The 14,617-nt window shown below is 39.3% G+C and overlaps 1 protein-coding gene across 2 annotated transcripts in view; it reads left to right on the forward strand.

The window, feature by feature from the left end:
- Nucleotides 1-13,089, forward strand: part of LOC137652297 (uncharacterized protein F13E9.13, mitochondrial) — a 187,439-nt gene extending 174,350 nt beyond the window's left edge. For both annotated transcript variants that reach the window (XM_068385609.1, XM_068385610.1), the window contains exon 8: nt 11,914-13,089. In XM_068385609.1, the coding sequence (XP_068241710.1) occupies nt 11,914-11,986 (73 nt within the window). In that variant the 3' untranslated portion in view covers nt 11,987-13,089. The remainder of the gene's footprint in view (nt 1-11,913) is intronic.
- The last annotated feature ends 1,528 nt before the right edge of the window (nt 13,090-14,617 follow it).

Genomic DNA, 14,617 nt, shown 5'->3' on the forward strand with positions numbered 1-14,617 from the left:
AAACTTCTTCAATTTCTTCCGAAGGCGTACTAGCAGGAGGAACTGGCTCTTTTTTGCGAGGCTGGAAGAACATTGTGATCGGAAGTTGTTGCCGCTGCTTCTTTTTTCGATCCAAGAGCATCCTGTAGGGAGTCATGATGTCATCGACCTTGTTGGAGAATTGCATCGAGCGAACCATATCCTCGTCCCACTCTTGTAACATTTCTTTCGCCTCCTTGATATGGTTGCAGAACTTGGCAAGCCGTTCTAATGTTAAGCCCGTTTCTTCGACATTTTCTTGGGTCTCTTCCTGGGTATCACTCTCTTCCTCACTTGCCGATTTCGTCAGGTCTTCGAGGTCTGCGTCAGTTAGGGGCTGGGAATGGCAGTCCAACAACTCGTCGACGTCTTCAGTCGTCATGTCGCCAAACCCGTCACCTCCAATTATGGCAGCCAACTGCACAGATTTCCGTATTGCAGAGTGTTGGATTTCCGACGGAGTAAATCCCTTGTCGTCGTAAACAATATCGGGCCACAGCTTCTTCCAGCTCGCATTCACGGTTGCAGGTTTCATCTCTTGAAGTGCCTTCTGAATATTCTGCAGGCACGTGGCTATGGTGTACTGCCGCCAGTACGCCTTCAAGTTGAAATCTTCATCCTCGTCATCTTGGGCAGCATCCACACACGCAACGAGGTCCGCCAAGGTATTCTTCGTGTAGAGGGCCTTGAACGCCCTGATAACCCCCTGGTCCATCGGTTGAATTAATGACGTGGTGTTGGGTGGCAGGAACTCAACCTGAACGCCCTCACGCGACAGGTCAGTTGCGTGTCCACCAGCGTTATCCATAAGGAGAAGGATCTTGAATGGCAAGCCCTTCTCTAAGAGATATTCATGGACTTGCGGGATGAAACACTGGTGGAACCAGTTGGAGGTCAGCATCTTCGTAATCCATGCTTTTTGATTATGCATCCAGTACACGGGAAGGAGATTCTTATTTTTATTTTTCAAAGCGCGAGGATTTTTCGACTTATAAATAAGCCCCGGCTTTAACAAAAATCCAGCAGCATTGCCACACATCACGAGGGTAACGCGATCCTTGAATGCCTTAAAGCCAGAGGCTTTGGCTTCCTCTTTGAACAGGAAAGTTCGCGACGGCATTCTCTTCCAAAACAAGCCAGTCTCATCCATATTAAAGACTTGTTCCGGCTTGTATCCACCTTCGGCGATAATATTCTTGAACGTCTGGTTCACGTAAGTTTCAGCAGCGGCAGTGTCAGCGGAAGCAGACTCCCCATGCAGGGAAACGCTTTTCAGGGCGAAGCGTTTCTGAAACTTCGCGAACCATCCTTTGCTTGCGGAAAAACGTTTCTGAGGCTGGGAATCAGTGGATGTCCCTGGTTGAGGATCATCTGCATCATCATCATCTTCAGCATGGTTGCCGTCGTCGTCTTTAGGTTCCTTTGCAGCAAAATTCTCATATAAACTTAAAGCCTTTGTTTGGATGGTGTTCGTATCCAAGGCTATGTTCTTCTTCCGGCAGTCGGCAATCCACACAGCTAAAGCACCTTCCATGCGTACGATCGTTTTATTACGCGTTGTAACGACTCGCTTCGCTGATCTGCTAAAGGTGATTGCAGCCGTCTTTCTAATGTTCGCCTCGTCCTTTTTGATATAGCGAACGGTGGATTCGTTGATGCCAAAATGGCGGCCGGCGGCCGCGTAACTTCTACCATCTTTTAACATGTCGAGAAGCGTAACCTTCTCAGCTATCGTCATCATCCTTCGGTGGCGTTTAGGCTCACTACCAGCCTTACTAGAAGCAGAACGCTTGGGAGGCATTGTACAGTAGGATTTAACAGAAAGATCAACAAAAAGTTCAACTTAAAACAGTCGCACACAGCACAGATTAAACTTCACAAACTTAAGAACGTCTACTCAGCGATACGCGGAAAGAGAAAGTGAACGATCCAGCCCCGCGAGAACTTTGATGCTGCGGGTAGAAGATGCGGGCAAAACACCAATCACAGGCTAGATAACAAAACTTGAGTTCTGATTCGTCATCTATCAGCGCTTGAACCAATCACAACCCGTCTTACAGTACTATGATGCGTTGGTTACTCATAGAAGATGCCCCGCGCATACTGAACGTACGTAGATTAAGTACAATACCGTAATAATAATAAATAATGATAATAATACTGTACAGTAATAATAATAATAATAATGATAATAATAATAACAATAATAATTTTATTAACAACAACAACAATAATAATAATAATAACAATAATAATAAAAATTTACGTACGCTATTTTACGCTCTCTCTCTCTCTCTCTCTCTCTCTCTCTCTCTCTCTCTCTCTCTCTCTCTCTCTCTCTCTCTCTCTCTCTCTCTCTCTCGTACGCTTATTCGAAATGTGATTTTTGCAACAAAGAATATTATTGGATGCAGTACTGTACTACGTACGTATACATACAAAAGATTCATGGAAAAGAAGCACATCCATTACAGTACACACCATTCTAATATGGTATGACTGCATCTGATTTGCGTTTCATGTTCGATTTAATTTTACTACGTACTGAATTATCGTATGATCACATTCTCTTTTCGTGTTTTATTTCTTTCTGTGCTGAATTATATATCATATGTAATGCAATGAACAATCAGTAAGAGCAGATATTACTAATTACAGTATTAATGGAATTACAGGTAACAAAATATCGTATTTGGTTGTCTTCAGATTTCGCGGTATTTTCGAATTTTCCGGAAAATCCGCGATATGTATATATATATGGGTTATGGGAAAACCCCGTGAAGTGGTGAATCCGCGATTGTCGAACCGCGAAGTAGCGAGGGTTCACTGTATCCATCAAAAAGAGAGTTGAGTCTGTTATAGCAACAGAAGATGAAGAAAGACAACATTGGATGGAACACTTTAGTGAGGCTATGAATAGGAGTCATGAAGGGAATAGTTTGATTGATATACCTGAAGCTGATGAAGACCTTGATGTGCCCATGAATAAATTCAGTGTGTTTGAAGTCGAGGCTATCCAAAAAAAACTAAAGAGATGGAAAGCCCCAGGATATGATGGAATAATTGCCGAGAGGATGCTGCCCGAAAATGGATAGACTCCCAGACTACTTACAAGATTATTTTGTAGAATGTGGCATGAAGAGGCAAAACCTGATGAATGGGAGTTGGGAGTGTTGATGAAAATAGCAAAAAAGGGAGACCTGACTGATTGCACTAATTACAGAGGCATAACACTTACATCAGTTATGAAAATATATAGTATGCTTATTCTAAAGAGACTGGAGAGTAAGATTGAAGAAAGGGCGAGAGATGAACTAGCAGGATTTAGAAAAGGTAGAAGTTGTACTGACCAAATTTTCATTTAGAGACATGTTGTACACCAATGCGTAGAATATAGAAATCCCCTTTTGATGGCATTTGTGGACTATGAAAAAAGCCTTTGATAATTGCACTGGCCAATTTAGGGGAGAGTCCTGCGTTATCATGGAATTCCTCTTAAACATTTAAATTTGATTAAGTCTGTTCATGAACATAGCAAGTGCAAGGTTAATGTTAATGGAGTCTTATCACATGAATTTCCAGTGGATAGCGGAGTACTCCAAGCGAAAGTGTTGTCACCTGTGTTGTTTATTCTCCTCATGGATTTTGTAATGTGTAGAACAGTCACAGATGGTGATGAAGGATTGGACTGATTGATGATAGGAATTTAGCAGACCTAGAGTATGCTGATGATGCTGTCCTTGTTAGCTGAACACCACAGGATTTGAAATGCTTGCTTACCAGAATTCATGAAATATCATACAATTTTGGGCAGAAGATAAATAGAAGAAAAACAGAGATGATGAGAATAGAGTATGCAATGGAAGATGAAATATCATTGGAAAGAGAAAGGATTAATGAGGTAGAAACATTCAAGTATTTAGGAGCTATGATACCCGATACAAGGTCTTTGGAATAAGAGTTTAGTGAAAGATTGAAAAAAAGCAAATCAGACAATGCCTGGATTAAGTAAAGTTTGGAAATCAAATTGCCTGAAATTACATATGAAAATCAAACTATATATCAGTTTAGTGAGATCGGCAGTTACTCTATGGACATGAGTCATGGTATGACAATGAAACTATCTCCAATAGGTTTAGTAGATTTGAGAACAAAGTCCTCAGAAGGAAATTTGGAGTTAATTGGCAGGACAGGATTAGAAATGAAACTATAAGAGAGATTGCTTGAGGGCCATATGTGGATGAGATCATGATGATGGGTAGATGGAGATGTTTTGGGCATGCTCTTCGCACTCCCCAAGAGAGATTAGTTTACCAAATGTTCAGGTGGGTTCCACAAGACACTAGAAGAGCTGGAACACCCAGGCCTACATGGCTGAGGACTATGAAGCGCAAAGTAGGAGATGATGAATGGAGAGGTATTGAATTAAAAGCTCAAGATTAAGACGACTGCCGAAATCTAACCGAGGCCATTTGCATCAATAGGCGTAGGTGGAGATATATATATATATATATATATATATATATATATATATATATATATATATATATATATATATATACCACAGTATGAAATATGACAACTCAATTTATAATAATTGTATACATTCATGGAGGTTGGACAAGGCCCCGCCCATTTCCTAGAAGTTGTAAGAAGGCAACACTGTGTTTTGTCATGTTGATATTAAAGACATCTGACGAACGATTTGCTCTGAGTTTCGGACTTTTTAATCTAACTGCAAATCAAATAATTGTAGCGGGAGAAGGGAGGTATATTACTAACAATGGACTGATGCACTGGTAGTAAGATTCACATTTTTCAGATCCACTGAAAGCAAGAATCTTCCTCAGATGGAATTATTGAAGCGATCCACTCCAACACCTATTCTACCTCTCTCCATAAGACAGGGTTCTCAGGGATGTTGGAATAACAGAGTACAGTACTCTGTCGGTAAAAGAGGAAAGGCAGGACCAAAGGGCTGAAAAGGGTAGTAAGCACCTGTCCTTTAGGACTCGTGCTACCCAAGGCTCACCTCCCATACTTCTACTAGTTTGCCAAAGGTATGATAAGCAATCCCCCTTCTCTGATGAGAGGAAAAAATTTGAGGGAATGTTGCAAAGCATAACCCTCTTCTTCCCCACATGCTCTGGGAAGTTATGGGCAGTTCTGGTAGGGTATAGGAAAGGCCCGGGTTGTCTTCCTTGCAAACACTGCACCAAAGAGCTCTGAAGTGATGAGCCACTTCTGAGGTAACTTGTCTAGGACTGGGATGCAACAGGCAGCCCTGAGAATGGACCCTTGAGAGACATCTAAGCACTTCCCAATGACAATGGACCACCCCGTGGATAGATTCCCATTATCCTCTCTCCAACAGTCGCACCCTCAAAGTACTGACCTGAAATTATCTGTGTTCTTCGGCACCGGTTCTTAGGAGTAGATAAAATTAGAGTACCCTCTTATCCAGCCCATGAAGAGGGCACAACAGGTTGCTCCGTGGACTCATCCCCCCAGAATATGATTATAGGTCTTATCAACTTAAAAACATTCGGAAATGCAAACATAAATCTAGCTGAAATCATAAATCTTTGATATTTGTGTCAAAAGTTCGAATTTTGAAATTTGCTCTACTCCGGAGTAGTTTCTTATGCTGATGTCTCAAATGCTGGGCAGCACCAACATGGATCATTCAAAATTATCTCATTTGCTAAACATGGTCATCATAGCAGTTCGTGTTTTACATTATCTACATAGGACAATAAAATAGTAAAATGACCTGTATATTTATTGAATATACTAAGCAGTGATTTAAGGATGAATTACAGTAGCATATGTTACTATTTATACTGTAGCTTATTTGATCATTGATAAAAGGTACCCAGTATGCAGAGCATCCAGTATATCTTTTTGTTTGTGTACTATGTATTTCTATCGTATAATAGGATAATAAAAAATACTACAGTATAATAAAACAATCTATTATATTATTTAATACAGTAGGCTAAGGAAAATGGTATTTGCTATACCCTGATATTTATTTCATATGAAACTTTACTATTTGTTGACATTTGCAGCAGGAAATCGTAGGCATGTGAATTGAATTAATCCTGTGTAGGCCCAAATTTAACAAATAACGACTTGCAAAGCATTTAATTTACAAACAGCTTCTTGGAACTTAAGTATTTTGTATTCTGTATTTTCCCAAGGACAAAACAGACCACGTAATTGAGGACAGTTGGGAAAAGATCCCCAGAACTAACACGGCACATGTTAGGAGTACTCGTATTCTTCCTCTGCTAGAATAGACCACAGCCTCATGCCTTACATAGAGGAGATCCCTCTGCCCCCTACTCTTGGGCACTCACAAAGAGGGCTGCGAATGGTGACATCCTCTCAGTTTGCTCTACTGAAGTATCACAAGTTGAGGAGGGCAGGAGTCCAGTGTTTCAGCTGGAGGAGAGATGCGAGTACCAAAGCTCCATCGACCAGTGGGCAAGTGTCCACAGTCGCAACATCTAGCCACCCCTCTGGTCAGTGGATAGCCAGGGAACCTAAACCATGATGCTGGGGGTCTGCGGCAGGGGATATGATACAGGGTCGCGGCCCCAGCCACGCATATTGTTCCAGAAGACAAAAAACATACTTGTACCCTTATACCACCCTGCTACCAAGGTAGCTGGGGAGGACCCAAGCCACTCCCCATGTGTGTCGTGGCGAGTAGCTGTAACACAGAATCGTGGCCCTGCCCCGTGCATTGGTCTTACAAGGCCAAAAAACATGGACCCAACATCAAACCATCTGGTAGCCACAAATCCAAGCCACAACTCAGGGTCTAGACACGAAGTCTAGCTTTGGCTCCATACTTTCGCCCTGGAGGTCCAACACGGGCACCTAACAACTACCCTGCCTGGAAGACAAGGCAGTTGGGGGGAAACACAAGCCCTGACCGAGGGGGTTGCAGACGTGGAACCTTGACACAGGCCACAGCCCCTGATCCCTAGGGTGTCCTGAAACACGGGGCCAACACTGGACAAACTAAGGTGGTGCCCCAGGCTTGGGACATTTCCAGGGTCACACCCTGGCCTTGTGCAATGGCTGTCTATCCTACTTGGCTACCGAAGCAACCCGGGACCCGAGCTCAGGCCTCAGCCCCGGCTCCGGTTGCCGAGACTCGAAGCCATGATCTAGGGTCATGGCCCCCTGCCTCTGGCCCCTAAATACAGAGATGTAACATCAGTCCCATATGGCTACAAGGGTAGCCAAGTACTTGAGCAAGCCCCAGGCTGGTAGAGGCTGGAGGCTTTGATCTGCCTGAAACAACGGCCATAGCTCTCACCCCACTGGGTCGGGAACCAACCCCTTCCAAAGAGAGGTGGTGTCGAAAGTAGCCCTTTTTACGACTATGACTACCAAGACTTCCTCGACTTCTTCCACTATTATTCATTTTAGAAGAAGTGAACAGAGTCAAAAGGCGAAGAGGACGATGAGGAGGATTAGTTGAAAGAGGAAGAAGAAACCGCACGTTTCTTCCTATTCCAGCTCTCCCTTCAGGCTCTGCAAGCAGAGGCGTCAGAGACTGAGAAACCCAGACAACAAAGCTTCTCCAAGGGTTTAAACTACAGGGATTGCTCCAACAAGAACCACTATTCTGGAGAACACTATCATTGGGAGGGAAGTCTCAGTTACAAAGAAGAGGAAGCCCCAAACTGTCCCCCCTAGCCACAGTGGTTGGGGTGAATCACAGAAGGAGCAGGCAGGGGTTATTGGGGCAGGGAGATGCACAGGGAACCCCCTCACCCAACACCAGGGAACATGTCCTTTAGGGCCTGGGGGCCTTCAAAGGGGGGAACTACTGCAGACATTATTATTATTATTATTATTATTATTATTATTATTATTATTATTATTATTATTAGCCAAAGAGCAACCCAAGTTGAGAAAGCAAGATGCAATAAGCCCAAGGTCTCCAACAAGGAAAAGTAGCCCAGTGAGGAAAGGAAATAAATAAACTACATGAGAATTAATGGGTAATCAATATGAAATACCTTAAATCAGTAACAACATTAAAATTAATCTGTCATATGTACACTAAGAAGAGAGACTTATGTCAGCTTGCTCAACATAAAAACATTCACTGCAATTTTGAACTTGTAAAGTTTCACCGATTCAACTGCCTGATTAAGATCACTCCACAATATGATCATAGCTGGATTAAACATTTAGAATATTGTGTAGTATTAAGCCCTATGTTGAAGGCATGACTGTTAAAATTAACTGCATGTCTAGTACTACATAAAGGTTAGTAGAGTTTGAGTAGATCTGAATCCAAAGGATGGTCAGAATTAAGAAATATCTTATGCAACGTGCATAAAGAACTGACTGAACGACATTGCCAGAGTTAAACATCTAGATCTGGAATAAGAGATTTGATAGACTGCAAGTTTGTGTCCAAAAAATTAAGATGAGAGTCAGCAAGTGAACACCAGACAGGAGAATAATACTCGAAACCGGGTAGAATGAAAAAATTTAAACACTTCTTCAGAATAGATTGATTATACCAAAAATCTTAGGAGACTTTCTTAATAAGAGATTTTTTTGTGCAATTGAAGAAGAGACAGACTAAATGTGTTTCTCAAAAGTATATTTGCCATCAAGAATTACACCTTAAATTGTATAAAGGATTTTTATAGAGTTAAAGAAACATTATTAATGCAGAGATCTACATGTTGAGAAGTCACTGTCCTTGACCTACTTACAATCATACTTTGAGTTTTGTTAGGTTCAACTTCATGCCCCATGCATTAATTTTATCTAGATCTCTATGAAGGGATTTAGTAACCCCAGATCTACATTCAGAAGATGAAATTGAGGCAAAGAGAACAGCATCATCTGCATATGCAATGAGCTTCTTTTCTAGGCCAAACTACATATTATATGTATATAGTATGAAAAGTAATAGGCCAAGAACACTACCTCAAGAAACACCAGATATCATATTCCTATACTGTACTTGGAATGGTGCCCATAATCAACATTTTATTACTTGAAAATTCATTAATGGTGCTAAGAAGAAACCCTTCTACTATACTCTCAACTGTTTGAGTTTGAAAACAAGGACTTGATGATTAACACGGTCAAAGGCAGCACTAAAATCTAGGTCAATCATACGAGCTTCCTGACCAAAATCAAAGGACTTCTGTACAGCATTGGAGGTTTTAAGAAGGGCATCACATGCTCCGAGGCCTTTATAGAAGCTAAATTGTAATCTTGGGAATAGATGGTTACTATTTGAAAGTTCCAAAAGATGTTCAAAAATTTTAGATTATACTGTATGGGAGTTATGGAAAGTGGGTGGTAATCACCTGAGCTAGAGGTACCACAAACACAATTAGCTAATGTACTAGTAACATTACCAATTTTCCAACAAGTGCTAAAGGAACCTCTTCTTGCTAACTTGCAGAAAATAATAGACAACTTAGGAGGTAAGAAATCCGCAGTCTTTATAAAAAAAAAGGAAAAATACCATTTGGGTTTACACCTCCATAAGTATCAAAGTCCATCAAGAGTGTCATAATTTTACTGAGAACACACTGACTCCAAGGAGACACTGGCATTGGAGAGTATACTTTAAAGTCCTCAGAAGACTAAAACCTTCCTCAGGTTACACTTGCCATCAGTGGTAGCACATACAGAGAAGAGTTTCCAAACTCCAATAGGGTGTGGCAAGCACAGGTGGAACCCAACTCGCCACCAGCAATTGAAATTCCGCTGATGTAGGTCTGAGGGCTCTTTGCTCTTACCACATACTCCCCCGGTGATAGCAAATGCACCCAATGAACGAAAGAATGAAGCAAAGTTCTGTTCCTTCCTGTTAAAGCATACGCTTGTAGGTAGTAGGTTGGCCAGGGCACCAGCCACCCGTTGAGATACTACCGCTAGAGAGATATGGGGGTCCTTTGACTGGCTAGACAGTACTACATTGGATACTTCTCTCTGGTTATGGATAATTTTACCTTTGACTACACATACACCGAATAGTCTGGCCTATTCTTTACAGATTCTCCTCTGTACTCATACACCTGACAACACTGAGATTACCAAACAATTCTTCTTCACCCAAGGGGTTAATGAACTGTAACTGTTCAGTGGCCTCTTTCCTCTTGGTAAGGGTAGAAGAGACTCTTTAGCTATGGTAAGCAGCTCTTCTTAGAGAAGGAAACTCCAAAATCAAACCATTGTTCTCTAGTCTTGGGTAGTGCCATAGCCTCTGTACCATGGTCTTTTACTGTCTTGGGTTAGAGTTCTCTTGCTTGAGGATACACTCGGGCACACTATTCTATATTATTTCTCTTCTTATTTTGTTAAAGTTTTTATATTTTATATATGAATTATTTAATTTAAAGTTGTTTCTGTTTTAAAAAGATTTCATATTTCCTTGTTTCCTTTCCTCAATGGGCTATTTTCCCTGTTGGAGCCCCTGGGCTTATAGCATCCTGCTTTTCCAACTATGGTTGTAGCTTAGCAAGTAATAATAATAATAATAATAATAATAATAATAATAATGATAATAATAATAATAATACAAGGAGGTTACAACCTGCACTTGGTACACAGGGATAACTGTTAACAATCATGCCCCTAACAAGAGCAGAGATTGTGGATCTACAACCGGTTTAAAAAAAAAATGTAAAATCTTTCCGCTCAAGATCAAGTGTCTTACTTGATACTGCCAAAAACATGAGTAAAGAGACTTTTACGAGCCTTGCCCATGCTCCCGCCTGTTGTTTAATTGCTCGTTAAATTATTCAACTGCCATCAAGCTTCGCACTGAAAACATACTCCTTACTTAAAGGACAATGGTTTGTATTTGCGTAAGAAAAAAAATTATGTACATTTTCAATCTTACATAAAGTACACTAACTACCATACATACTAACCTATTTCATCCATATTCCACATTTGCTCTAGCTTGAAGCTCTTTAGGAAAAGCATTTGCTGCTTTGTGGTCCACAGTTGCTGTCTCCCCAGTCATCTTAAAGTTCTTCAGTGACAAGTGTCACTTAAACTTATAAAATCATCCCTTGCTGGCTTACAGTTGAGAGACATAGGTGGGCTAGGAAATGGAGGATTGACTGGTGCTTGGTTGCTTTTTCTCAGCCTCGGGTGTTGTAACTGAAGACTTGAAAAGTTGAGAGAGACTTGGCCTTCTCCCAGATGATCCTTGCCTCTACATCGGGATCCTGGCCTTGTCCCTCACCGTTTGAACATGCTTAGTACTCTGCTAATTACTTGCACTCTTAGCAGCACAAATTTCGGCCTCCTCCTTTATGTACAGCACAGTATTCTTGTTTACATTGAACATTCATCTCATGGTGGCAAAAGATTAACCTTCCCACACCTGTTTAAGACCTCGACCTTTTGCTTCAAGGTCATCACGGTCTTCTGGTGCTTAGGAGTAGCTTGAGAGGATGATGAAGCTCTCTCAGAAACCATACCAAAAATAATACAACAAGAGTACAAGGCACGTAAAGTGAAGAGACAAAATTAGAGATGTTTACTGTATGGCGGGTGTAGAAAGACCGAGACGATGTGAGCATGGCAGTCAGTATTCTTCGGTAAAGGAGAAGGGAAACAAGAATGTCGTGAAGTGCACTGATCATGACAGAGGGAACATCATGAGAAGGCTCTGAAACCAATTTATTAATTCAGTATTGTGCGTCTCCCTAGTAACCACACGTCTGTGAACCTTGAATACTGAGATATGACTTTGTAAAAGTAATGGGTTTGTATAAGAGAAACTTTTAATTAGATAAATTTTTTTTACTGCTAGTTTATGTAAACAGTAGATAGAAGAATAAGGATGATCTTCTTTCAGAAATTATTTTTTTCTATTTACAGATGGAGTGAGGATCTAAAGCTTGAAAGAATCTTATCCTTTACTGATAAAGTGATAAAACTTCGGGGAGATTAACAAGTTTTCTCCAAATTATTTGTTCAGTACTATGCTTTTTATAATAATCAATGTAGTAGAAATAGCTCTCGATATTCTTAAAGGGAATAAGACATTGAAGTAGATTTTACATTATCTACATTTTGATATAGCTGACTGTAACAAAATAGGGGGCCTGTCCAGTATCTGGATTCTATTATGGTCAGGTATGTCAAAACTTAGAGTATGTATAATCTACTTGAATGTCTTATTCCCTTATCAATTAATTGAGCTTGATAATAGCAAAACAGTAACACCAAAAAAATAAAAACCAGCAAACATAACAATAATAATATTGTATTTAAGAGTAATATTAATATTTACAATGTTACAATATTCATAAAATACTCATACTTCCCTTATTAATAGTAATTTACAGATTTTGATCATAATGTATACAGGACTTAGATCTATGATTTGAGACTCGGATGATGCCGAAACTCAGCACCGGATTTTGAAGGATTTTCCAGAGCATAGTTTTAAATGTAGAAGATGATAATCTGGAACACAGCTCCTGATGATATTTGATCTTCCAAAATCTCCTTGGTTGGTTCTAAAAACTAGAAGAGTTGTAAATGAAATACAAAATGTCGAGTTACAGCAGATGTCACAAATTATGTCTCCACGAAAGCCGCCATAACCTAAGAGTGGCTGAAAATAGTCTCTTTCTCTAACTCGTCACCCATTCTCATATATACAGTATATCAGGAACCCGTTTTCTCGAAAGTTCATGGCTAAACTTCATCATGCAATATGCACAACTGGCAGCTTCAAAATATTTTTGAGAATCTACCAGTAACTCATGTTCTAGAATACAATGATACTTTTCATTTACAATATTTTAATATTGTCATTAATATTTAGTTTTTCAAAATAAACCTTTCTCACAGGTCCTATAACATAATATACTGTATAGATAAATTTAATTTAGGTTCGAGCTGAATTGTTATTTCAGTTAAAATACAGAGATTGTTCATAAACTAAAATTTTGTCACTTGTATAAAATAGCTAGCAAACATGTCAGAGTTTAATGAATCTGACTTTTTTGACAAATTTTGAGATTATCCATAAATTAAAAAGTTAATGATGTCAAGAAATACAGCTTAGTAAATTTAGGCAAATATCTGGAGCTTAATGTAAAAAATTCAGCAAGGAAAGATAATATTAAACATGTAACATGTGCTGGTTCACATTTGGTTGAAGACAAAGTGTTACCTCAGGATGTGTTAGTTCACATTTGTTTGAAGACAAAGCATTACTTCAGGATGTGTTAGATGCTATAGATAAGGAATCAGTGGGTTCCAATTCATCAGCTATAGAACTTGAAAGACTTTGAACAGAAGCTCGTTCAAGAGGAAAAATGAGTCAAAAGTCGAAGCTGAGTATGATGGAAGGGAAGCTAATTTTAGATGTAAACAATTAGAGGCTGAGCATGAGAAATTAGAATTTAAAGCTGATCATGAGAAATTGAAATTTGAATCTGAAATAAAGGCTCATGAGATTGATGTTCAAAAAGAGTTAGAACTTGAAAAAATTAAAAACTAATTGTAGTGTTACACAGATTTTGGTCAGATATTTCTATCCAAGATAGAGATGTGCCTCCTTTTAATGAAAAGTATTTTGATTAATACTTTGTCTGTTGCGAGAGTAAAGCTAAAAAAAATGCAAGTGGTCAACAGAAAATTCGTCATATTTGTTGCCACATCTAGTAATGATATGTTGGTTCATTATAAGCGTTTCTGCTGTCAGCTGTTCTACTATTCTGTCCTAGGCAGACATTATGGTTAGTAATGTTATGTCCTCTGACTGTTCTGTTAACCTGTCATGTGAAGACACGTTAGTTTGTGATGAATCTCTTATTGAGAATTCAAACGATCTGTCTTTTGAAGATACTATGGTTTGTAAGATGTCTCTGTTGATGATGATGTTAACTTATTTGAGACATTTTTCTTTAATCAGTTTAATACCGATTTGCTCGATTCCAGTCATGTGTCAGAAATAACTGGTAGTTTGTTATTCTATGATTACAGTGATCTTGAGTCTGGTTTGTGAGTTGATTGTAGATCAGAAGTCTGACCATACTGTACTTTGGTTGAGGTAATGTTAATGTTGTGTTGCTCATAAACAACCTTTGACACATTTTGTAGTAAGAAAAACTTTGATGCTATCAGACATTTTTATTGGCATGATGTTTGACAAGATGTGGCTCAGTTTTTTTATACTTGTCCTATGTGTCAGGGTATCGAGAATTTCAATCAGATATACCTGAAAGCACCAATGAAGTCCATCTTTCCTTTTTGATGAATTATTTAGTCATGTCTTTGAAGATGGTGTTAGAACCTTGCTGAAAAGAGGCATAGGTTAATTATTATTTGTGAATTTGGTGCCTGTTGAGCAGAAGATACTTTTTTTCTCTATAATGAATATTATTGATATTTTTGATGATTATTTATACACACTGTAAATTTAATTCTCATTTGAAATTATAAAATTGAATTTTATCTTTTTGTGATGAAATCATTGTATTTATGATCATGTATAAGATAACTTTTTTGTATATGTGAACAAGCAGGATTTAGAAAAGGTAAAAGTTGTACTGACCAAATTTTAATT

Source organism: Palaemon carinicauda, chromosome 13, assembly GCF_036898095.1.
Source record: "Palaemon carinicauda isolate YSFRI2023 chromosome 13, ASM3689809v2, whole genome shotgun sequence".
NCBI lineage: Eukaryota > Metazoa > Arthropoda > Malacostraca > Decapoda > Palaemonidae > Palaemon > Palaemon carinicauda.